The sequence below is a fragment of the Pieris napi genome, chromosome Z (genome assembly GCF_905475465.1).
Source record: "Pieris napi chromosome Z, ilPieNapi1.2, whole genome shotgun sequence".
NCBI lineage: Eukaryota > Metazoa > Arthropoda > Insecta > Lepidoptera > Pieridae > Pieris > Pieris napi.
In genome coordinates, this window is record NC_062259.1 from 8,996,702 (window position 1) to 9,021,741 (window position 25,040).

General features: G+C 32.2%; 1 protein-coding gene across 1 annotated transcript in view; it reads left to right on the plus strand.

The window, feature by feature from the left end:
* The first annotated feature begins 1,877 nt into the window (after positions 1 to 1,877).
* LOC125062597 (otoferlin-like) overlaps positions 1,878 to 25,040 on the plus strand; it is a 28,662-nt gene continuing 5,499 nt past the window's right edge. Inside the window, exons 1-25 of the mRNA XM_047668610.1 lie at positions 1,878 to 2,037; positions 2,494 to 2,634; positions 3,027 to 3,171; positions 3,573 to 3,723; positions 4,126 to 4,276; positions 6,537 to 6,720; positions 7,952 to 8,121; positions 8,353 to 8,494; positions 10,467 to 10,636; positions 11,291 to 11,500; positions 12,188 to 12,355; positions 12,679 to 12,831; positions 13,786 to 13,962; positions 14,366 to 14,482; positions 14,993 to 15,124; positions 16,075 to 16,224; positions 18,737 to 18,876; positions 19,574 to 19,911; positions 20,393 to 20,634; positions 21,330 to 21,368; positions 21,728 to 21,936; positions 22,584 to 22,772; positions 23,049 to 23,219; positions 23,925 to 24,076; positions 24,788 to 24,939. Of these exons, the coding sequence (XP_047524566.1) occupies positions 1,930 to 2,037; positions 2,494 to 2,634; positions 3,027 to 3,171; positions 3,573 to 3,723; positions 4,126 to 4,276; positions 6,537 to 6,720; positions 7,952 to 8,121; positions 8,353 to 8,494; positions 10,467 to 10,636; positions 11,291 to 11,500; positions 12,188 to 12,355; positions 12,679 to 12,831; positions 13,786 to 13,962; positions 14,366 to 14,482; positions 14,993 to 15,124; positions 16,075 to 16,224; positions 18,737 to 18,876; positions 19,574 to 19,911; positions 20,393 to 20,634; positions 21,330 to 21,368; positions 21,728 to 21,936; positions 22,584 to 22,772; positions 23,049 to 23,219; positions 23,925 to 24,076; positions 24,788 to 24,939 (4,101 nt within the window). The 5' untranslated portion in view covers positions 1,878 to 1,929. The remainder of the gene's footprint in view (positions 2,038 to 2,493; positions 2,635 to 3,026; positions 3,172 to 3,572; positions 3,724 to 4,125; positions 4,277 to 6,536; positions 6,721 to 7,951; positions 8,122 to 8,352; positions 8,495 to 10,466; positions 10,637 to 11,290; positions 11,501 to 12,187; positions 12,356 to 12,678; positions 12,832 to 13,785; positions 13,963 to 14,365; positions 14,483 to 14,992; positions 15,125 to 16,074; positions 16,225 to 18,736; positions 18,877 to 19,573; positions 19,912 to 20,392; positions 20,635 to 21,329; positions 21,369 to 21,727; positions 21,937 to 22,583; positions 22,773 to 23,048; positions 23,220 to 23,924; positions 24,077 to 24,787; positions 24,940 to 25,040) is intronic.

Below are 25,040 nucleotides of genomic sequence, written 5' to 3' on the forward strand. Positions count from 1 at the left end.
TTTATTGTAGTTCAACCTTTTTGCTGTTTTCCAGTACAAAATAAAATGTAAGTACAAATAAAATGTATTTTCGTTATGTAGATAAAGCAGCAGTGTTGGCCTAGTGGATTCAGCGTGCGACTCTCATCCCTGAGGTTGTAGGTTCGATAAACTGGCTGTGCACCGCTTTCTTTCTATGTGCGCATTTAACATTCGTTTGAATGGTGAAGAAAAACATCGTGACGATCCGGCTTGCCTTAGACCCAAAAAAGTCAACGGGGTGTGTCAGGTACAGGAGTTAGATCGACAAATGCTCATGACACCTATTCAGAAATCTGAGGCCCAGATCTAAAAAGGTTGTAGCACCACCGGTTTTATCTAATAAAGCATGATTTCATAGCGACTATGAGACAAGGATCAATAAGTTTTATGTATAACAGATAAAAATTTCCGTGACGTGAAGGATTCCTAGCGAAACAATAATTATTCTTGTTTGACTAAATCTAATTGCTCTAAAATTATGATAATAATTCACTGATCTCTGTGCATTACGGGACTTCGCATCTAACGTGGTATTGATAAATATAGTCCACGAGTATAATTTCAAATATACAGTTATGGTTTTGATCGCATAGCAATGATTCAATCAATAAAAAATCTTGCTTTTTTACAGTAGCGTTGGAATTCATTAAAGCATTGACGTGTCGTTATAAATCTAACTGAAATATTTTAACAAGATGGTAAAGCTCGCGATTCTTTTAATTTTGACTGGATATTGGATAAATCGAAACATACGTGGCATCGGAAGCTAGAGTTATCTAGATTGTTTTAAGGTATTTTAATGAACACACAACGATTTGTATCCAATCGGAATAGCGGCTCGAAGGCATTTGCCGATCATTAGAATTTCGCAAAATTGTCCTAGAAATTCAGATTAATTCTTAAATAAATTAAATCTGAACTGTATTTGGAGCGTTTGGGAAGCAAATTGGGAGCAATATATCGTCAATTTGAATGGGGTTCAGGTGGGCATATTTTTACATCGATATCATTATTCATGTTTCGTTAGGTTACCAAGTAACACGACACATAATATGCTTAACATACGATGAGCCGTTTTCTTCATAGAGAATATTGTAATTCTGTTAAATTCATCAGAGCGGGATCGTACGACCTCACGCTTCAAAAATTACGCTTTACGACCAAGCTGACATTGCATTTAAAGATATCACATACAAGCAGTTAAAAGTTGTAAATATAATACTGTAAAATAAATTGCGAAAACTGAAAGCTATTTAATGAACAGATCAGTAAAATTCGTTAAATTGTTTCAACAACTTGAAATAAATACAGTTTTTGTATTAATACATCTACCTACTTAATTTGAAAACGATTTTGCAAATAATAATTGTAAGCGCATAAAATTTAACGTGATAAATTCAGCATTAAGTCGTTACATTTTCCAGATTCAATTTATAATTATTATTTCAATTTTGGAAAAGAACGAATGTGTATCATTTGTTCGGAGATTTTCATCTAGTTGTTAAACAAGAATATAATATATATATATGCTGTATATGCTGTATATGCTGTAGTCTATGACCTGAAAAGTTAACTGTGGTTTTTATTACAGGTAAATATAATATATAGTTATATTTACTATCGCTTGTATTATATAAACATATGCACGTTGAGAAACTCGTTTGTACTAAGTGAACTGAGTTCGTACAAGAAAAAAACCTAAAATAAAACAAGTACGTATTATATGATTCACGTTTAAAATATTACAATAAACTTCGCGTCCACTCTATAAAGAACTATGATCAAAAATGTAACCTGTCAAACTTCTACTGTCATTCACCGTCAACATAATGACAATACAAAAGAGCCTCTACCAGTTTACCATTTATTATCAACTGTACAGTTTGGATACGTTCATTATAAAACAAAATGCTTTCGAAGTCGTCAGAGCAGTTTGAAAAGCAAAAAGCGGTAAGACCGCCGACTTACAGAATCGTAAACGACCACAATACGGAAGCGATGCCTCAGTATCTTCAGGTTATGTGCAGACAATTCTTATAAATTATTTATTATGGGTCCTTATTGGTTGAAGCACGCGTTTATCTTTTTGCTCAAATACAATGGAGCCCTGACTGTCGTACCGGTTCAAGTTGTATGTACCTTTATCGTTATTCGGTATAGTCCTTTAGTGGGTTGATTACGAAAAAAATTCAATACTAATTACACCCAGGCGATAGGCCTTATCGCTTATAAAGGAACCCACCCGCCCAGTGCACACGTTGAACAATTTAAAATTTATAATATTTTTTCCTGTTCCGGTGTTAAATTCTATATACTAACTGACATATTCAGACACCGTAGATAGATAGGACGTTGACGTGATTAGGACATTAAATTTAATTAGGTATAATTGAGTTAATGGTCTTGTTGATTGTGGTAATATTTAGAAATTGTATGGATATTTTGTGATTGAATTTTTTAATATATCTACAGATATCCATTAACGTTATAGAGGGAAGAAAACTTGCTTGGTTCAACCCACACTCAGCTAATTCGTACGTTATAGTGGTATATGGAAAGAAGAAATATAGAACTAGCTTACGAAGAAACATGCTTGAACCATACTATAATGAAGTATATTTTTATTTAATATTTAAATATTTATCGTCGTTATATACATTTTAAGTCTTTTAAGTTAAGTATTTATATAGAGAATGGGACAAGGTTAACGAAAATAATAATAACTTATAGTCTTTCTTTTTAAATATAAATATCATACATTTTTATAATATATTTTGCCGATGAGTAGGGATGCCTACAGATTTAAATTTAATGACGTGGAATAAGTGATACCTGTACCTTATGTTCCATAATTAACATATTTTTATTTTTTATTTTATTTTCATTTATGGTCTCGGCACGTAAGAGATTTAAATTTGAAGTTTTTTTTGGTTGCATTTATAGTACGAATAACATTCTGCAAATATACAAAAATCTATTTTACATTTAAAAATAATTATTTGTAGCTATTTACTTTTGATACCTGCGCCAACATCGAAGATATACTAAGAACAAATGTATGGGTAGCTATTATGGAGCCGAGATGCTATGCGTCGCCACGAATTCTTGGCGAGACCTCAATAGATTTGAATCTTATTTGGACCCAACCCAGTGAGTATTTTCCAATACCTATAACAAGTTCAGAATAAAAAAATAAAGACGTTTTAGACGAAGAAAAGTTTGACGAAAAAATTGTGAAATTTTAATAATAATTCTTCCATTACTCACTCACTTACATTACTCCTAAAAAAATTACTATAATATACAAATCATGAATAGTTTTTTTTAAATATAATATTAATTTGACTATGATAATAAAACATTACGAGCGCATCTCTAACTCACGTTATCCATTTTTCGTCAACATGCGATATTAAGTAAAAAAAATCATTTTGCACAGCTGGGTTTCGGCCGTCGTCATAATGACAACGAAACCCAGCTTCGAACCGCTAACAATGAGCTAATTTGTAATAAATATTTTAATTAATAAAATATGTATATAAACAATCTAGATCATCAAGCAGTGAATAAATGGGTCCAGTTGCATTTACCCCGCAATCACTCGTTCGGGCCAGTTGGATTTTTGAAATTGTGTATTTCTATCTCTTTTAGAGGAGAAATGCAAATCTATTCTGCCAGCGTGAGAAACGAAAAAGTAGAAGAGTATGTGTACATATTTATTTATTTTAACATGTTTCTGTTATTTTTATTTTTGAATATCAGAAATATTAGACTATCTCGGAAGGTAGTAAAGGATATTTGGCAGTGATTGGATTTTGCATTGAATTTTGCGATACTCAGTTCGGCTAGAATATCAGTTCCATCAGGCTATGAAAACTGATATGTTGAGAATGCATTTCTCTATCAGCCGCTGTGGATGAGTCGATCTGGAGAATTGGAATTCCCATATTCGCAATTCCCGGGAAAATGACGCATGGAATGGCGGAGTGAAAGCATTCTCGTCCTTATTATATTCCGTATTTATATTGAAATTTAAGTTAAAGTAAATGCAATTCAATTCATATAATTTAATGTATATATCTATTATAATCACGTGTATTGTAGAACTCTTCTCTTATCGGGATCGGAACAGCAGTGTGCCAATTACCAGATAACGATTTACGAGGCGTTTGGTCTACCATGTAACCCTGGAGGAGATAGAAGATATGCAAAGCCACCCAGTACTTATGTGAAAGTGTTCTTCTGTGGACTTGTGGTAGGAGTAATGTTTTATTGACCCTTTTCAATCGGTAATTAGACAGTATGAAAAATAAAGTGTTACTGAGAGTAATCTGTATAAAACATGGCATTAAAAAGCACTATGGAGTAACATAACTTGTAAATAGTCATTAATTTTACTATTACTGTTTTGGAGTGTAATTGTGTCGGAGACTAGGAGACTTTTAATCGAAATATTGTAATAATAATAAAAGCCCGTTTAATTTCCAATAATTACAAAAGTAGAATATACAGTTTATATTCGTTATATACATTTTTTTCTTGTTATCCTAATATCCTAGCTTCCTTTAATACCGTTGATCGGAACCCCTCGCGGGTAAAGACCTCTTCCAGCCTTTTCCAAATATTTTTATCCATGGTTTTCTTTCTCCATTTGCTAACGTTTCTATTTCTTCTATCCACCTTTTTTTTGGGGCACCCTCTTCTGCTATCCCTTGATCCTTTCTATATAGTTTTCTAGTTTAGTCTTTAAAGTCCGCCTTTTATCTGTGCATCTTGCTGTATGCCCCACCCATTGCCACTTCTGTTTTAGGGCATAATGATAATCACTTTTGTATTTGTCTTATTATTTCGATTTGCACTTTATGAATTCTTCTTATTTTTAGTACGCTTCTTTCAGTTTCGTTCTGGTATGCTACTAGTTTGGTTTTTACTATTATGTTATAATATGTCCACGTTTGATAGCCGTATGTGAGAGTAGGTTCTTACCTACAAGTGTCCAAGACAATTTTTTTAAGGTGAAGGAGAAATTTTCCTTCTAAGATTTCATTCAGGGACCAAAACTTTTTCCAGCCCATATTAATTCACAGCTCTACCTTAATTGCTTCCTTTTTATCTTAGAATGATAATTGTTTAACTAGGTATATGTAGTTATTTACTTATTCAAGAGGCTTTCCGTTAAGGTATACAGTGTTTGCGCCATTTGTCATTATTTTAGTTTTGTTCTCGATCATTTTAAGATCTACTTTTTACTTTCTTCCTACTAGTTCCTTACTTGTTTCATCGAATAAGTCAATACCTATATTAAATAAATCGAAAAATAATGTTTGTGTAATAGTATAAGATCCCGCTATACAACGACCTTCACCGAGATGCTTATTTAATGAAACTTATTTTATATTTAATTTAATATGTCAATAAATATAATCCATATGGGTTGTCTAGCAAATTTCAGTCCAGAGTATGTTTAATTAATATATAAAAAAAAAAATTTTTTTTATAATTTGCATGTAGTAAATTTTTTGAACTTTTTTCAATCAATATTTTTATTCAGGGTAGTATTATATATGTATCACTAAAACCTTCTTTTATACTAAAGATGTATATATACTTTAGTGTCACATAAAAAATATACACATAAATAATTAATTGATTAAAAACAACCTAACTTTTGCATATTCTATGGGCTTTATACTTTCGATTGGTATAGAATTTATCTAATAAGCATACCGGTGAAATGTTTAAAAAAATATTTTTGATAAAAATTAATTAAAAATACTCTGGACTGAAATTTGCTAGGCAACCCATATGGATTATATTTATTGACATATTAAATTATATATAAAATAAGTTTCATTAAATAAGCATCTCGGTGAAGGTCGTTGTATAGCGGGATCTTAGACCATAATTAAGGAATTATAATTAACACGGTAAAGAACTTGACGTTTGTTTAACAAGCATGAAACGTCATAGGAACTGGTGCGACGATATCTTGCCTAGAGAAGCGTTAGGGTGGATACTAATTGAAAATATTGATGATTTATATTATGACTGACATATTGTTTATTCCAATTTAAAAAAATTAAATACCTAACAGAGGTGAAAAATTTGTATAGGCTTTATAGGCATATAAATGTGTTTTTTTTTAAATCTTGTCAAATAGCCTATTGTGCGAACTGAGCACATCTGGAAATCTAAAAATTTAATATTTACTACGCCCTTAAATATCTACAACTTTTGAAAATCTATAAAACTAAACGCCTTGAATTATTTATAGCAAATACGCACATCGGCGCGCTGTAGCACTTACAGCTGTTATTATTATTTTGCCTGTAAAATAAAAACTATAAATTTAAGCCCTAAAAAGTTATAAGCCCTTAAAAGACTAATATAATTATATAAACTAAATATTTTTATGTTTCACCTATATAATGTTAACAGGATTAGTAAATTAAAATAATCTTTGCTCTCTATTGACGTTGTATTTAAAGATTTTTCGATATAACTGTACTTTTTAGGCCAGAACAGCGATACAATCCAAAACAAATAATCCCAAATATTACGAGCAAGTATCAATTGTGGAAATGTTCCCGAATATGAGTCGAGTGATACGTATAGAAGTTTGGTCCACGGAAAATACCAAAAAGCCGTTGGCCAGCACACACTTGTCGCTAGAAAACATCTCATACGATGGTGAAAACGGTAATACATGACTTCTAAGAATTTTTATTTATTTATTTCGTAATCCTAGAGCTAACATAAATTATGAGTAACAAAAACAATTTTACAAAATATTTATATACCTATAGTCACATAAAAAAAATAGTGCATTTTTTTCTTTGCTATGGAAAAAACTACGACTCGTATCTAGGTATGGTTTCATAACCGAGCGTCAGACCCGTACTGCCCTGCGATTCTGTAACTCACTTTTCAAACTCACACAGCGTGGGAAGCTCCCACCTTTTCAGAATGCCAAATCATAAAATGACTGCTTCACGACTGATTTGAGAGCGACCGCCGATGCGAAAACCGCTGTGTGAGTTACAGAATCGCAGGGCTGCAGTTGCTTTGACTGGTCGAAGGTCCAGCTGATTGTCTATATTCTCATTACAGTACAATGGGACACTGTACAAGTGTATTTCCTCATCACTGATATTTTGACGGCAAATACACGGTCACAGTCATTTACGAAATTGTAGATAATTTACAACTGGTTTACAAACACAGAGGTCCAAATTTTCATTTCCGAGAAGCGAAAATCGTAGTTTCATTTTGATTCGATAAACAATGTAATATAGTGTTTCACTGGAGGCAAGCACAAATGTGGTTGGGGGAAACACATTTCTGAATTAGACTCAGTCCCTAATTCTTACTTACTAATTACTTCATTACTTCTATTATTAGAGGAAAGATTTGATTGTGTTTTTTGCATTTGAATAGACACTAAAACTATTCGACTGATTTGAAAAAATCTTCCAACATTAGATCCCTACATTATCGCTGATGATTATAAAATACTAGTGGACCCGACAGACGTTGTCCTGCATGATATTTCAAGCGATTAGTAAAGCAAAGTATGGAAGTACCGACTGCAGCGCCATCTGGCGGGCTGATTTGTGAATCTAAACCATTCCCAGATCCCCTTGAACACACACAAAAAATTTCATCAAAATCGGTCCAGTCGTTTGAGAGAAGTTCAGTGACATACACACTCACAGAAGAATTATGTATATAAAGATAATATATTATAAAACTAATTTTCAACCGCGCAACGCCATGTCATATCTCAAGTATGTATACCTATAATATTGTCAACGCGGCATTAAAGCGAGTCATGTAAATCATATATTTGCTTTCGTATCGTTTAAAGAAGTTTTGTTTAAATACTATTAAGAAATTTTATTTTTATAAATTTTATTATTATAAATTCAAGGGTTCTTACCAACATTTGGCCCATCCTTGCTTCATATGTATGGCGCTAGTAATATCTGTGATGATGGGCCTTATTATACAGGCGCTGTTTTGATATCTTTGAATACAATTGTTCCGTATTATCAGAACAATATAAGAACAGTCCACGTTGAACCCACACTTTTAAAAATTGTAAGTAGAGATTTTATCTTTTAAATGTATTGTCCTTATCACTGTCACGTGAAAAAATGTGATTAAACGTTGTTTATGAAGCTTCCATAGTATAGAATATTAATGTCGTAAACTTAAAATTATTCATTGTTTTTTTTAATTATGATTGTGTATATCGTTCTTATGAACTGGACGATAAATATCTTACAAGACATAAGTATTTTTATGCTTCTAAGGAAATACATTTTTCAGGATGATATTTGGCAAACAAAAGAAATATGTTTAAACTGCTCTATTTTCGAAGTGTCTATGTTGGATCGAGAAGTGGTTGGCAAAGCATGTGGGGTGGCAATAACATTTGGGGAAATTGCATCACTGAAGCATAAGGATGAAGGTAATTAGCATCAAATGTATATGTGTAAATTTTGTGTATAAGTATATAAAAATGTATGTAAATTTTGGAGAGTATTTTTTGCCCCCTCGGACTACTGGTGATACACGCAGTTGCTAATCAAAAACCAACTTATTTAGTGTTTATAATTTTAAAGAAGTTATAAATAGGTCGTATAATATTTTCATTTCGTTATGTAAAATGTAGACATGTTTTTTGAAAGAAGGCCCGAAGGTCTAGTGGCTTAGTTCGTTGTGTCGTAAAGTTTGTTTGCGCTAAATTTTGTCGCATTTATTACAGGCGCAGATTGTAGGTGTATGTATACCTATGTATTAACAGCTAATTTTGGAATATCTTGAAATAACATGGATCTGTATTCGATTTCAGGCAAAACAATAATTATAGATATAGAAGGCCGATCGATCAACTACTTGGGGGTCGTTCAAGTATTACGTAAGACGATTTACTGCAATTACCCCCCCCCCCCCCCCCCCTTTCTTGTCAGCAAAAGTAAGCAAAGATATCAAAAATAATAGTACATAAACGTATAATTTTTTTGTAGGAATCTTCGAAACTGCATTTTGTTTTCAAGCATAGACAATTTGTGGGTAAAAAAGTAAATAAGTAGTGCTTACGTGATTCTTAAACGGCCCCTTTGCATGAAAAACTGTTCGGATACATTCACAATAAATTACCGACTGTGTCCATTTACAGTCCAATCCTATCTCTTTTCGATGTTCACAATTCAGTCTTCCTCAATTATCGACTCTAAAGTAATATTTGAGACATAAAAACCTCATAAATCTTTAATAAGGAAAAAGCTATATTGCAATTATCAAACTTCCATAAAGAATTTTACCTGATTCAAACCTATCGCCCTTTGATAACTGAAATAGAGCCAGAGCTATTCTGAAATACGGACGGAGCTAAGAACAACAGACTATTGTCAGTATCGGTACACGGCGTTACATGATGCTAAAGATTGATTGACCATGTATGATTAAATTGAAACTTCATCCTAATGGATAGTGTGAATAATTGTTTCGGATTTGTCATCATTTAACATAGTTGCACAGATTACAATTGTAGGGGTAGAAATGTAAAATGGAAGCAATAATGGCGCGTTGTTTGTGATTGGTGAGACGAAAAGCCGAATCGTGTTATATTAATTATAATTCAATATATATTAATTATAATTCAACGAAACGAGCTGTTATTTCGTTTTACTTTCTCACTTATATGCGCAAAATTTCACACGTAAGAGGTGAACTAGTTTTTAGATGAAACAATGATATAATTAATATAATAATTATATATTATAACTAGCTGACCCGTTGTTTGCCATGTATATTATTTCTAGAAAACATTGTTTAGTTCAATAAAAATATCTATCTACTAGAATAAAAAATAGGGGTTGATCGTAGAGGGGTGAAAATTAGGTGTTGTGTGTATTTTATAAAAAGGGACACCCCTTATCACTTAGGAGTTTGAAAGATAAAAAAAATCATAAGATTCGGTGGAGTTGTTTCGGAGAAGTATGGGTAGGTACGAACATTCTGACACGATAATTTTATTTATATATAGAGATTTTATTAACTCTTGAAATGATTTTAGAAGTTATACAAAATATTTAAATATAAATAAATATGGTTTTTTTTAATTTTATAGTTGAGTTTTTAATAATTTTGTTGTTTTTTCAGCTTTTTCTTCCTTTATGAATGAGTTACGTAAGTAAACCGTGTAGCACTTTCTAATATACGAAATAATTGATAGTAATTGCTTTTAAACATTGACTGTCTTGTAGGAAAGTACCGAGTTAATAACGGTCTTGAAAGATTGTCATGTATTTTATATTTATTTTTAAAATGACAGGAGAGCAATATAACCATTAAAAACAGTTTAAGAATTCGAAACCTGTGTCAATAAGGAGGATTAAAAATAGGTCTCTAGATAATTATTTGTATTTCTTAAATAGGAACTCACAAATACCACTATACGGGGTGTATGAATATCGCCAAAGTGCCTCCATATGGATACTTGGACTTTTCCGGCGCATTTCCAGTTTTGCAGATTGCGACTTATTTGCCCGACTACAGATTTCGAATGTTCAAGTGCAATATGGTTGAGAAGATTATTACACATTTGGTACTGTTTAAATATATGACTTGTAGATGTTAATGAATGAACCATTCGTTAAGTTCATAAGTGGCCTCTAACTTATTAAAACTTTATTGCTTGAAGAAGCCGATTTAGAAAATGGTTTTCTTTGTTTTATAGGTAAAGTGCTTTACAGGTGGTTTTATGACTATCAGGGCAGGATTGATTTTTGGCAGGGCAGGATTGATTGGCAAACTTTAAAAATTCGGTGAATTTTATTGGCACATTTGAAGCAATTTGGTTTATATATAGTAAATCATACATTAGCTTGCGAATAGCACTATTTAATGAAATTTACCTGATCGTGAAGACCATAGATCGCATAAATAAAATTATGTGTTTTACATTTTCATTTCGCTAACTAGCTTCTGGTCTAGACACACATCGTCGAACTAGAAATTGCGCACATGGACCGAAAATCCCAGTCTTCCAACAGTAGGTCATTCGTTTGACAATGTTGTGCGTAACCAGGGTTTGAATGTTCTGTGGTAACTTTAATTTAAACCCACAAACGTGAGTTGCACTGTTTGGCATTTGAACTATCGTGTCTGAAAATGTCTGATACATGGTTTTTATATAAATTTAGCTTGCCTTTGTACAAATTATAATTCACTTATTCCAAAGTATGTATAATATTTTCAGGAAACAACGTTAAGGGAAATCGAAAGGCATCTAGAATGTAAAAAAGAGACGACAAATGAGCTACTTAACAAAATAAATTCGTGTTTAAATGACACCGCATGTAGTATTCTTAATTTCTTAGGATTTATACAAACTTTGAAGGAAGAAAATATAACATATAAAACTACAGAATTAGATGAGAAAGAGATTGCTTTGCTTAACGAGGAAATGGTAAGTTATTTCCACGACGGCGATGTATGATTATGTCGGAATATTCTCTTGTATATATTATTTTATACTTGCGTAAGAATGTATTTTTCATAGGCACACATTTCTTTTAGTTCTTACTAATTTTATTAAGTTGTTGTATGTAAAATACTTACTACGCTAATTAGGTGGTTTTAAATTAAAATGTATGAGGTACCTCTTATGGGTAGTTATATCATATCGGGTAGGTAAAAGGAATTAAGTAACATCATAATATTTGATCAAATTTATATAATTCGTTCATTACGGAAGGTCACAAATACGTATCCTTTCAAAGTCACCTATAAACGTGAAACCATTAAATTACTCTAAAGTAGACTTGCAACGAATATTCGGTTACGGCCGAATAGGCCGAATACCGAATATCTACATATTATTCAGCCGAATACCGAATACTTAAATAATATATTTTGTCATAGAGAAATAAATAAATGGAAAATTAAAATCAATTGATTACGTATATATTCATATTTTCATTTCTGTTATAATCATTTAAGTAGTCATTGGTACATAACACAGGTACATAATCATCTTCTGAATTGGAAAAATGGAGGATTCTATGTATTTGAAATCTAAAGTGAACTATTTAAAGCTTACCTCTGAGATTTACTAATTATTTGACAAGAACACCATTGTTAATATTGTTTACAGGAGAAAATCTACTATCGGATATCGACTAGAATTACCCCAGTACCGAGCCAATCTGAAACAATGTGGAAGTATCCTAACGATGAAACCATTGTTTTCAAGAAAGCGGTAAAGTCTTTGTTATTTGAAGGCAAAGTGATAGCTGACAGCTTAAGGAAAATTCTATTGAACGTAAGTATACATTTCATTGTTTACGTATATTATACAATAGTTTTGAATTACCAACTATATTTTATAAAAATCTGTAAAGGTATATTATTTTCGAAATAATTTGACGCGTTGAACTGTGACAATACCATTTGTAATATTTAGAGGTTTTTAAGAAAAGAGAAATTCAATTTCAAATACTTGTATAAAAATATGTTTTTGAAGACGAAACAGCCTTGTACGACAACAGCCCTAAACCATTATTGTTGCTGAACCTAGGAAAGCAGGAAACCACCGAGGCACCGAAAGCTTGAAAGCTCGTGATTAGATTAACTTAACTTTTCTAGGCACCTCACGGATGGCCTGATATAATAGTTTGGTTGCTAAATGACGGATCAAGAGTAGCTTATGCAAAATTATCTCCAATTGATTACCTATTCTCTGATGTACCCGAGCAAGTAGGAAAGTTTTGTGGAAAAGTACAAACATTGCTTATGAAGGTAAATAATAAAAAATCAGTGGCGCGACAACCTCGTTAGGCCTTGGCCTCAGATTTCTGAATCTGTTTTATGATAATTTTTAACTATAATAGGCAAGTAGGTGATCAGCCTCCAGTGCCTGACACATGCCGTCGACTTTTTGGGTCTACGACATGTCGGTTTCCTCACGATGTTTTCCTTCACCGTTCGAGCAAATGTTAAATGCGCACATAGAAATAAAGTCCATTGGGGCACAGCCGGGGATCGAACCTACGACCTCAGGCATGAGATTCGCACGTTGAAGCCACTAGGCCAACACTGCTCTGCTCTGGTAAATAATACCTTCGATTTTTTATAAATGTTTTCTAGATAATTTTCCGACTATGTAGTCGTCGGAGGTATTAAATAACTTAGGGAAAGGGTATTAGTAACCTGGATTACTAAACACTACTACATATTCCTTTATTAATACCTAGGATTAGATAAATTCACTTTTAAATGAAACATCTTTTTGTCTCATATTACGCTGTAAAATGACTGCTTAAAACAGCGCAATAAGATTAATATACAGTTTATGAAAAATAATAATATAGTTAAAAGCAATACTTAAGAAATCAATCCATGATTTCTTAAGTGATAATGAATATATATTTTATTTATATTGATGTAAAATATATATTTATTCAAACTCGCTGTTTCTACTGTTCGAGAAATGTCCTCATTATAAGAACTGATCCATATATATATGTTATATTGTTTTGTATTTTTCGGTACTTCGTCTTGAATCCGGTAGCTCATTTACACATTTAGGTATGAGTTTTATAAATTAGACACACATTAAAATAAATATAGACTTTATTGAAACTTAACTATTGGACGATTTTTAAAAAATTACATCGCTATCGTTCGTTCATATCTAGGTAAAGCAGGTACGACGCAATTTGAATAAGACTATTTTGAATTTTCTATTCACAGCCATTAAAATGTCCATATCACGTCACTTCAATTGGCTGTATATGTGTGGTAGGAAAAACAGAGTTATCTTTCTGGTTAGGCACCTACCAGGAGAAATCTGCCTTTGAGTTCTGCCTTCCGCCAGGGTATAGGTTGAAAATAAAGGGCTTGGATATGTGCCTAAAATGCTCCTCCACGGTACGTATAAATTATTTAGAATTAAAATCTAACAAGATTTTTTTTTAATGTAATAGGAGGCAAGGCTCACCTGATGTGATGTGAAGTGCCCATGGACACTCACAATGCCAGAAGGCTCGCAAGTGCGTTGCCGGCCTTTCAAGAATTGGTACGCTCTTTTCTTGAAGGACCCTAAGTCGTATTGGTTCGGAAATACTTCAGTGGGCAGCTGGTAATATAACATGCATGGAGCAGACATCTATGCATTTTTCACATCTTTACTGAAAATTCTCATAATAAAGTGTATTTTATTAAACATTAATTACATTTAAAATATGGTATGGTAATAAAAAAGTTTTTTTCGAGTAAATTAATACAGGAATAACGTTGTAATTTTGTTTTCGAATTTCAAATCCCTTTTCAGATGGTTGAAGTTCGGGCATTTATTTATAAAGCAAAAATTGTAAACCAGTCATCAGCTAATAGTCATGGAAAAATATTTGTCAGGATCAATATGTTTAACTCAGTTAAAGAAACAGAGGTATACAATACGCGATTCAATATTATATTAACTTATATGTATGTAAGTATATGTCATAGTAGTCCCGTAACCCTAATAGTCATTGGTCTAGTGGGTAGCATGGGTCCACACATCTGTAAAGATGCATGATTAATTAAATTTGAATTGATTTGATTGAAGCATGGATAGACTCTAGAATAGCTGTCTTGGTCAAGTCGGTCTTGTGACCATTAAACCCTAATCGCACATAATGCTCACTCCTTTTTCTTGATAGTCATATTTTTTAATAAATTTACAAAAAATACAACATTTTTCATTAATATGTATTTAAACACAATGCCCAAAATTTTAACTAATGTTTAAACAGTCTTGATTCCATCACTGATGATTTTGCAGGACCGTGTTAAATGAATTAAATAAACAATTTACACTTAAATAAAGGATCAATCCAGTTATCCACCGGCAAATTTTGTAATGAGATTTTTTAAATATTTGTTTTTTTAAATAGTAATTGTCTTTGTATTTTATAAGGAAATAAGTTATACGCATACTCCGATGTGGAATCAAGTCTTGAAGACACAAAAAATGGTTTTCATCCCACCTGAAAGATTATGGACCAGCCCACCAATTGCAACTGTGGAGATCGTGAACATAGAAACTTCGGTAAATGAAACCCTTTTTTATTTTTTGTAAAAAAGATTGACTTAAAAGAAAATAAAACTGTGTTGAAGTAAGCGTTAATAATTTTAAGTTATTAATAATTTAAAAGATGTATAAAAGCTCACCAAGGTTCTGATATTCATTTTCATTATTTTTAATAAATAATAACATCAGTGGCACTACAATCTTTTTTAGGTCCGGACCTCATATTTCTGTAACTGTTTCATGTTAATTTGTCAATCTAATAAGCAAGTAGGTGATCAGCTTCCTGCGCCTGTTTACGCCGTCGACTTTTTGAGTCTAACGCAAGCCGGTTTCTTCATAATGTTATCCTTCACCGTTCGAGCTTCATCGTTTAATATTTTACAGATAGATGTAAAATTATAAAATAAAGCTTTCTGAAAATACGTAGTGCAACGTTTAGCGCTAACTCTAAACCTGAGCAAAACAAATGTCTTTGCTATGACGTCATTACAGTACAGTATATTTAGCAATGAACAAATGTAGTCTTGCTGTGCCAGTCATGTAACATATTTTATTGCGCATATTTAATTAATACAATGACTTGGACGAGCGAAAATGATGATCAATTAATTGATTTTGTTAAAAATCATGAAGCACAATATCAAATCCAAAGAGTACAGACAAGCTCAGATGAAGCAAAATTTGTGGAACGAAGTTGGAATAACACTTCAAAAATACGGTCGCACTACTTTCTAGGAAACCACAGGCCACAGCTTGGCCACCGTAAAGACGGCCTTTATTAACAACCGTAAAATGACGGCCGTTAACGGCACCGCTTTTATACTATACTTATTTTGTAGCTTTATCGATCTTTCACATTTAATAATGTCATTTTTAAAATATGTCAATATATAATAATAAAACCAATATTTAATCAAATTAAGAACCTAGTTACAAAAAAATATGAATGGATACTAATTTCCTTATAGGGTAAGAGGGAAATTATTGGACGTGTTCTCATTAAAAGTGCAGTTGATGACAGGCAAGATTATGAATTCGCTCCAAAACTGGAATGGTATGAATTGTACACAGGTGTGGAATGTACGGGAGAAATACTTATGTCAATCCAGACAATACAGGTACGCTATAGAAATAAAAATAAAGTTCGGGCAAATAAGCAAATACAATTTTTTTATTATTAGTGTGGCGATGGGCGCTACAAATTTCTGAAAGTTTATCGTGTTGTGTAACATGTTGGTAGTTTGTGTACTAAACGATAGATGTCACTTTGCAAAATAAACAATATTTTTGAATATAAACAATTATACAGTAGAACCTCGTTAAGTCGAACCTCGATAAGTCAAAAACCTCCAAATCTCGAAAAAATGTTTTGTTCCCTTCCCTTAAAACACCAAAACCTCCATTACTTGAAATCTTGACCCTCTGTTAATCGAAATAATCACCGAGTCCCTCCTAGCCATTTTGGTACATATTTTCACTCTATAACTCGAAAAATTAAATTTGACCTCTGTATCTCGAACATAGGAACGTTTTATTTTACAACCTTTACAACTTGATCATTTGGAATTTATTATCTCTATTGTTCAAACAAAAATAAGTTACCGACTTTAAGAACTCCATAAGTTGAAAACTCTATAACTCGAATTTTTTGGCGTCTCCCTTGATGTTCGACTTATAGAGGTTCTACTGTAGTTAGATTATATCAACAAAATATGAAGTGAATAATATATGAATCTATTATATTAAATATTTTTAATTTAGTAACTCCTTTGTTGTCCTTGTATTTTATTTTGCGCCCCATCTATACGTACTTGTAAAAACTACTTTCTACAGCGATTGTGAGGATTCGTAGAACTTACAAGGCCAGGGGGCCTATCCTGAACTTTCGCATTTTTTCGTACCATGACCTCCTATAACTGAAACGTATTGGAATGGCAAGAACGATAATTTTGTTTGTGGTTTCTATGTAAGTTTTGAAATTTAAACTTGCTTCGATGTATGTTTCTATAAAAATAAATAATATATAAAATCATTTTAAATAATTCATCAATCACAATAAGCTATTGTCTTAATATAATATATATAGGTGCTATCAAATATCAAATATTTTGGTGATTACAAAATTTCAGTTTTATAAATATAATTTTACAAATTGTTTAACTTATAAATATGATGAGTATTATTTACAAATTTGTTTTCTAAAAATAAATACCTATATCGAAGTGAATTCCTGTTATAAACCTCGGTTAAACTTTCCAATATGGACCATCGATATATGAGGTTTTAGGGGCGGGAGGGGACTGAGGGTTGGGAGGGCTACCCCCTGTGCCATCCCCACCCTGCAGAACCCCATGCTAGTGGAGATATTCATGGTTAAAGTTTTAAGGTTAGAATGGTAACGATTTAGAAATCCGTCGCCCGAATTTGATGATATTGATTATGTTGACTCTGATTGGAACACCTCCAACTGATTGCTGTTGTTTTTAATACATAGACGCACCTCCAACGGAGTTGCGTCTATGTATTAAAAAAAATGATTTAAAATTTTGTGTAATATATTGAAATTCTTAAACAAACCGTACATTTTCTACTTTTCTGTTGGTTATTAGAGATGTGACATTCTGCATAAAAAATAGGTTTTTTGAAAAGTCGATTGCTTTTTAGCGTGAGAAACGATGAATAAAAAATAATCTATTTTTTTATATATTTATCGATAATTCCCTAATTTTTGAACTTTACAATTTTAAAATAATAATAATAACCACTTTCACGCGCCAGAACAGTTATTTAAAAAAATATATTAATATAGGTACTAAACTAGCCTAACCGAACAATAGATAATAATTGGTATTTTGGACGGCTCCGGCGCTACGGGAAATGCAGCCATATGCAGAATAAAATAATTCCTGAACATATTAAGGAAAAGTTCTATTGTAATAAATACTAGTGATATAGCTATATATATATATTGCGCAATTGTTTATAGACTATTGAAATCTTCAACGAATCATAGTCGTTGATCTATAGCAAATATGTAAGTAGTAAACTCGTCATCTTCGAAGTCGGTATATTAAGGGGGTTGTCGTCTTGGTTCTCATCTCTGTCGATTTTTTAATAATTTCATTATAATCACACTTTCTAAACACAAAATAAAATAAAACTCTGCAATATCCGAAATATAAAAATTATATATTTTTTACTACATATATAATTTAATATTTACCTACTATATACTCTTATTATTTTAACTTTATGTTTTAATTAAAATATTTAATTTCATATGTTCTAAACTATTATTTGGATATTTCGATACCAAAAAGTTAAACAAAAAGTAACTTTTTTAGAATCGCTTATTCATAGGTTGAAGGTGAAACGGTAAAATTTTGGCTCAGCCCCAAAGTCATGGTACGAATTTTCATACAAATTGAATGAACGAAATCTAATTTCCGCTAAGGTGACGTGGAAACATAAACGGGCTGATTTTTTCGACGTCATGGTATGAATAAGCGATGCATCTCAGTTGTAGGTTGTAAAAGGCTCGCAATAAGAGCTCATGGTAGGCCCCCAGAACTTCATGATTAATAGTTACCTAATATAGTTCATAGAGGCCGACATTTTAAGTTTTTGTAGGTTATAGAAAAATTTGTGAAATCAACGCTTTATTCTCCATTGGAAGACTCATTTATGGTGGCTAATGTTAAAGAATTTGACGAATCGGATGCGATTGAACCACTTCCATCTACTTTAATTCCTAAATTAGCAACTTATAAGTGAGTACTTACACATCGTGTTTACTTAGTTTTTCCGTTAGAGGGCGTTATTTTTAAAACATAAAATATAAGCGAAGTATTTGGACTGTGTGTGTTTATGTAACATGAGTATTTCATTTTCCAGTGGCGCTACTACCTTTTTATGCCTTGGCTTCTGTATTCTGTATTTGTTTCGTGATAATGTATTATTATTAAAATCAAGTACATTATTCGATGCCTAATCTAAATTTGCGAAATTTGGATTGGAAATAATTTTAGTTTATAGATCGAATATAGAAAGCGGCCGTAAGTGTTAAATGCACGCATGGACAGATAGTCCACATGTCCAACTGGGGAATGGCACCCACGAGCTTAGGGATGAGAGTCGCACGTTGAAACGACTAGGCCCGCTGTCTAATATAAATGTAGAATCGATGTTTGATGTTCCTTACGTTTATATTACGTATTTCATTTACACGTTTTTTCCGTTGCTATGGTCAACATGATGAAGGTTTTACTAGTTCATAATTATTCGCACAGATTTACTCTCAGCATGTATCGGTTGAGATACCATAACATAACTCTGAAGGACACAAGTGTAACTTACCTATACAATAATAAAATAATTAAAATGTTTTGTGCTTGACATTATTAAACGTCTCAATGAGATATTTATATCATGCTAAATTCTGAACAAATAAATGTAATTTACTTGCAGACTTGACGTTTACTGGTGGGGATTACGCGATGTAAATATTACAAGGAAACCTTGCGTGACGCTCGAAATAGACAATGTCGTTATAAAATCGAATGTAATCATAGATAAGAAGATGAATAGTAATTTTCAAAACGGTAGAATGTCAGCCACATTTCAGGCAGATGATTTACCCATGTTGAATATACGGCTGCACGATAGCAGTACTTTTGGAAGGAAATTATACCTGGGTGCTAATGCTGTCAAGAATCCTAAAAAGTTCATAGTCGATTGTATACCACAACAAGACAGGGACGCCTCTTTACACCGAGCGTCTATAATATCATCAGATTTTCTTCAAGGTTTATATAACTCGTTACAATTTATTATTGCTTATTTTTTAAATGGTATTCATAATTACGCCGCTAATGGTGTTTAATTTTACGATTTCAATGTTTTACCATATTGCTAGTTGCTCGCTTTTCACATTATTAACAACTAAAATTAATTAATTTGGCCGATTCATGGAGTGATCAATTCTACGATTCTTCTAGCATTTATTTTGTAAAGACTTTATTATAACTATATTTATTAATAGATCTTATACATATTATATCAATCTATATCGCACTGTAGGATTAGTCGCTTCTGCTATGAAACTTCATTTCGACCTTTGCTCACAGTTCTATAAAATATGGCAATAAAGTAATAGGATTATAAACTGCCTTCTAGTTTTAAAGCCAGTAGCCTCTAGTTGTTCTAGTAGTTGTGCCTATTATAACTCCATAACTAGGTTTTAATAAGGTAAAATAAAAGTTACATTTTATATAATTAATACTCTAGTATCTCCAAACCTATGTGTCAAGAAAAACACCCAATCAAAATGGTCCCACAGCATCGAAAGTGATTCTATTAATGCCTCTATGAACAATATCCGAAGATCATATTGGCATAGATTGTGCTGTTCAGAGCCGGCTGAGGAGGAGTATATTTTATTACCGGTTGTTACAAATAAAAAGAAATGTCAAAATAAGTGTTCCTCGCCCAAGACAGATTGGTGGACGAGATATATGCAGTCTTTGGAGGTGACGATTTTTAATTTAAATAAATGTTTAGGATTTAGCTTGACAGCTGAAAGAAAAAAAATGAATCACCATTTAATAATAGGATATCATCGTCATAAGAAAAACGGTATGCTTAGGAAACTCAAATGTAAAGATTTATATTTGTATTTAATCGTAAATACAATTCTTTAAATTTCTAAGAATTATGAGGATGGAATCGGACAGCCGATAGGTATTTTGCAAATTGTAAATGAATATTTTTTTGAAAACGGCCGAAATTATTTTACTTTAGAATCTTTAAAAATTAAAAAAATAAGACTCCTGGCCACGTCTGTCTGTGCGATAAAATCAAAACTACTGACAGGTATATTCGGTTTTCAGCAATAGATAGTAAACTATGCTCCTGTTGTTAGGTTTGTGAGTATAATTAATTTAGGTAAATTGAAATTCTTTTGAACTATAAAGTTCACAAAAGAGAGTTCAACTTTTCAATTACAATCTTGGCTATATAATTATTATAGCTAATAAGAAATATGTTGGCTTAGTTTTCCACAATACTAGTAGGTAAATAACTTAAACCAAGAGTTAACGTTTTTCCGAAATATACAAAATCCTCTCGGGCGGATGCCACTTTATATTAAATTACAAACTTAGTGCGTAAATATAGAATTCATTAACATTGTAATCAGAGAAAACATTTTTTTTTCTATTTATAGAACTACGCGCGTAGTGATGTTGCAACGGATTACATGACGGTTGGTATTTATATATATGACTTGTCGTACTATCATTATTTATGGCTGCATTATAAGTATTAAGTCTACTTAAGTCTATATGTATTGCAGTAAATTATTGCAATACAAATATAAAATTTTACAAACAAATATATACTCGCGGAATTTCACCAAAGCATGCGTCTTAAATATTTAGTCACATGATTCCATTCACGTTGATTGGAATGATGATTCCATCACAGATTTCCATAGGCAGGCCTATGGAAATATTTCTAATGAAACCTGTCAATCCGTCCCATTTCGGAGTTATTAAACTAAGATAAATGTAAAGTAAACTGCAAAAGTTTATTAAGAGTAAGGTTTTAATGTTCATTTTGCAGATTTACGATTCTGAGTTAGAACTTCAACCACAGTTTTCAAAACTACGGGATTGGTGTTCAGCAATAAAACTGTATTATAAGAAAGGCAGGTTAAGTGAAAATAATCAATTGATTTGTGGTCGTATAAAGGCTGGATTAGCAATATACAGGTGGCCCCCACCAAGTGATACTGTAGCTGTTAGTGCCAGTGGAGTGGATTTAAATAAAGGGTATTGTTAAATAATGTTTTATATTTATAAATGATTTTTTTATATAGAACAGGGTACAAACGGGCAGGAGGCTCAACTGATGTTAAGTGATACCGCCTCCCATGGACACTCTCAATGCCAGAGGGCTCGCGAGTGCGTTGCCGGCCTTACAAGAATTGGTACGCTCTTTTCTTGAAGGACCCTAAGTCGAATTGGTTCGGAAATACTTCAGTGGGCAGCTGGTTTCACAAAGTGGTGGTACGCGGCAAAAACTGCCTTGAAAAACGCTCAGTCAACGATATTTGAAGAATTTAATAGATTTTTTAAGTCTTTTATTATTTAAGAATTCTCTTAGTTGTTACAATACACTTAAAATGCTGACAAACTATAAGATCAATAATATAATTGTATATTTAAACTAAATGAGTATAGTATAAACATACATTATAACAACAGCTGTTGTTTTATGTAATTTATATTTGTAAATCATTACGTTAACACCGTATAAAACTACGGAATAATATGAAGGTAAACAGTAGCATAGGCATCAATCATACATTGTAGACCTTCCAGCGCTACAAGGTGGCAACACTGAAGTCTAATACGGGGTTTGAATAAAGAACCCTATATGTATGTATTCCACCGAATAATAAGTTTAATTATTGTAGCTATTTTGACGATCACCCTAATAACGACCCAGCCAAGTTTTTGGTCAGAGTCTATATCATAAGAGCATTTAATTTGAAGACAAAAGAATTTGGTAAATCAGATCCTTATACAGTCGTGAATTGTGGTAAAAAACACTTTGGAAATCGAGCGGATTATGTCGCAAATAGTTGGAATCCAATATTTGCTAAGTAAGTTCGTAGTTAATTACTTGAGTCTGCCTACCAATTTATAGACCATTCACTTTTCAATGCCTTGGCTCCCGACTAATACCAGTGAAACAGAAATATATATCTCTCACAAACCTCTTTGGTTTGCCCCCAACCCAACTACCCACCCATCTATCTGGCATAGTACACGTGTATATGGAATATGTATCAAATTACTACCTACAAATAACTGTATCGTATTCGAGTGCCATTCAACTTCATTTTGCATAAACTCAATATATTAAATTGTTAATGCAGAGTGCACGAGTTTCGTTGCAATATACCAGAAGAGTACAAAATAACAATATCGTTGTACGACTACAACGCAATACCCCCAGATGAAATAATTGGATCTACTTCAGTTGACTTAGAAGACCGCATTTATACGAAACATAGAGCACGAGTTGGACTTTCAAAGGAATTTACCTTGTGAGTCTCGAGTCACAAAGTGGTACTGGCGATGTTTAAGTTTAATATGTACGATGTAATCCAAAACAAATGAATGAAAAATCAAATGTTTTAAATTTAAATTGGAATTTCTGATTCTGTAGGATATTTGAGATCAGTTTTATAAAACGCTAATTTAATTTATATAATAGCCTCATTTGTAAAGCAAAATAATTATTTTCTTATTATCTACGAATTATCTTTCAAACAAAAAAGTTCCGGGTAACATAATTTATTAGAAAACATATTTGAATGTATAAGTATCGAAAAAGAGGTAGTAAATCTTAAGCAAAAATGTTTTTTTTTAATTTAGAATTGATTTTAATTTTTTTGCAAAAACATGATGTCCATATATTTTTGTACTTAAATGAATGAATAAATTAGAAATCAACACTGTCTTAAAGAAAAACTTATTTTACATGTTGAATTTGCAGTTTTATGCTAAAATACAAGCCTAAAATATATGAAATCAATGAAAAATAAACTATAACAAGTCTAATATTATATTTGGTTTGCGTGCGTTACACATTTAAATAAAAAAATCTTTATCGAATGCACGCGAAAAATAACATCAGATGATGTCAAGCTGACCACGATTGGCGAAAAGTATTTATTAAAAGTAATAGACTCGCGTTTAAGAAGTTAAATTAAAATAATAGATACTTAAATAAATGATCAAATTTACAGAAATGAACCAACGAAATGGCGGGACTGCGTCAAACCATCGGATATTCTCGAGGACTTATGCCAGAAGAATCATCTACCGCCACCGGTGTTTTTAGATACCTCTGCGGTTGTAATAAATGGAGTTAAATATGTCGATGACGGCTGTCCGAGAGGTATTGTAGTTATGTATTTGTGAAATCTCAAATTTCATATGATTTATTTAGTACGTACGATATGTAATCGTTTAGTATACTGTATTAATTAGCGATATGTTATCTATGCAAGTATTGAAACTAATGTTACAATACCCAGTGGGTATAATTTGCATGCAAATATCACAGATAGAACCCATTATTTCCTGAGTAAAAAGCTATATCCAACTACGCATTGTCCATTACTGTCATGTTTGGGATTTTATACTTTGAATAAGTCAGATTCAGAAACGAAGCTTAGAACTGTGACTTCGGTTTGTCTAAATCACTATATGACGTACGGGAGTCAGAATTAGCGTCAAGTCTAATTACTGAATGGCTAAGTAATTAGGCTTTATGGTTTATGACTCTATAACTAACAAAAGTCCTCATGCTAGAATTAGACAATTGTGACTGACGCTTAATTCCTACCTCAATCTTTGATTTCTATGAAGGCCGTTCAGGGAAAAATGTTTTAAATTCCGACTAGTTAACACTAGTAAACAAATGTGTTAATTACTAAAACAATCTACTTGATTTCACAGTAAACTATTGATTGAAAAACTTGACTGACAAATTTTTTTTTATTTTATTTGGAAAATAATTTGGAACCAGGGAGCCTCCACGCCTTTGTTGTCCCGAAGCTTCGCCAGACCTCTAAATCTTTGGTCGTAATTATGTTTTTTTTTATAGATATAACATACTCATCTACAGAGCGTAAAGAAAATTTGTGCCTGAGCATTTTACATAACTGGCACACTATTCCCATCTGTGGTTATCATTTGGTGCCAGAACACGTTGAAACCAGATTTCTTTACAATGATGAGAAGCCCGGTATTGATCAGGTATTTTAGACTTTAATAATATTAAGAAGCTCATTTGAGGACATGCAACAAGTATATTTATTTTAGTGTTTTATATAAAACTAGCGGAACCATCTAACTTC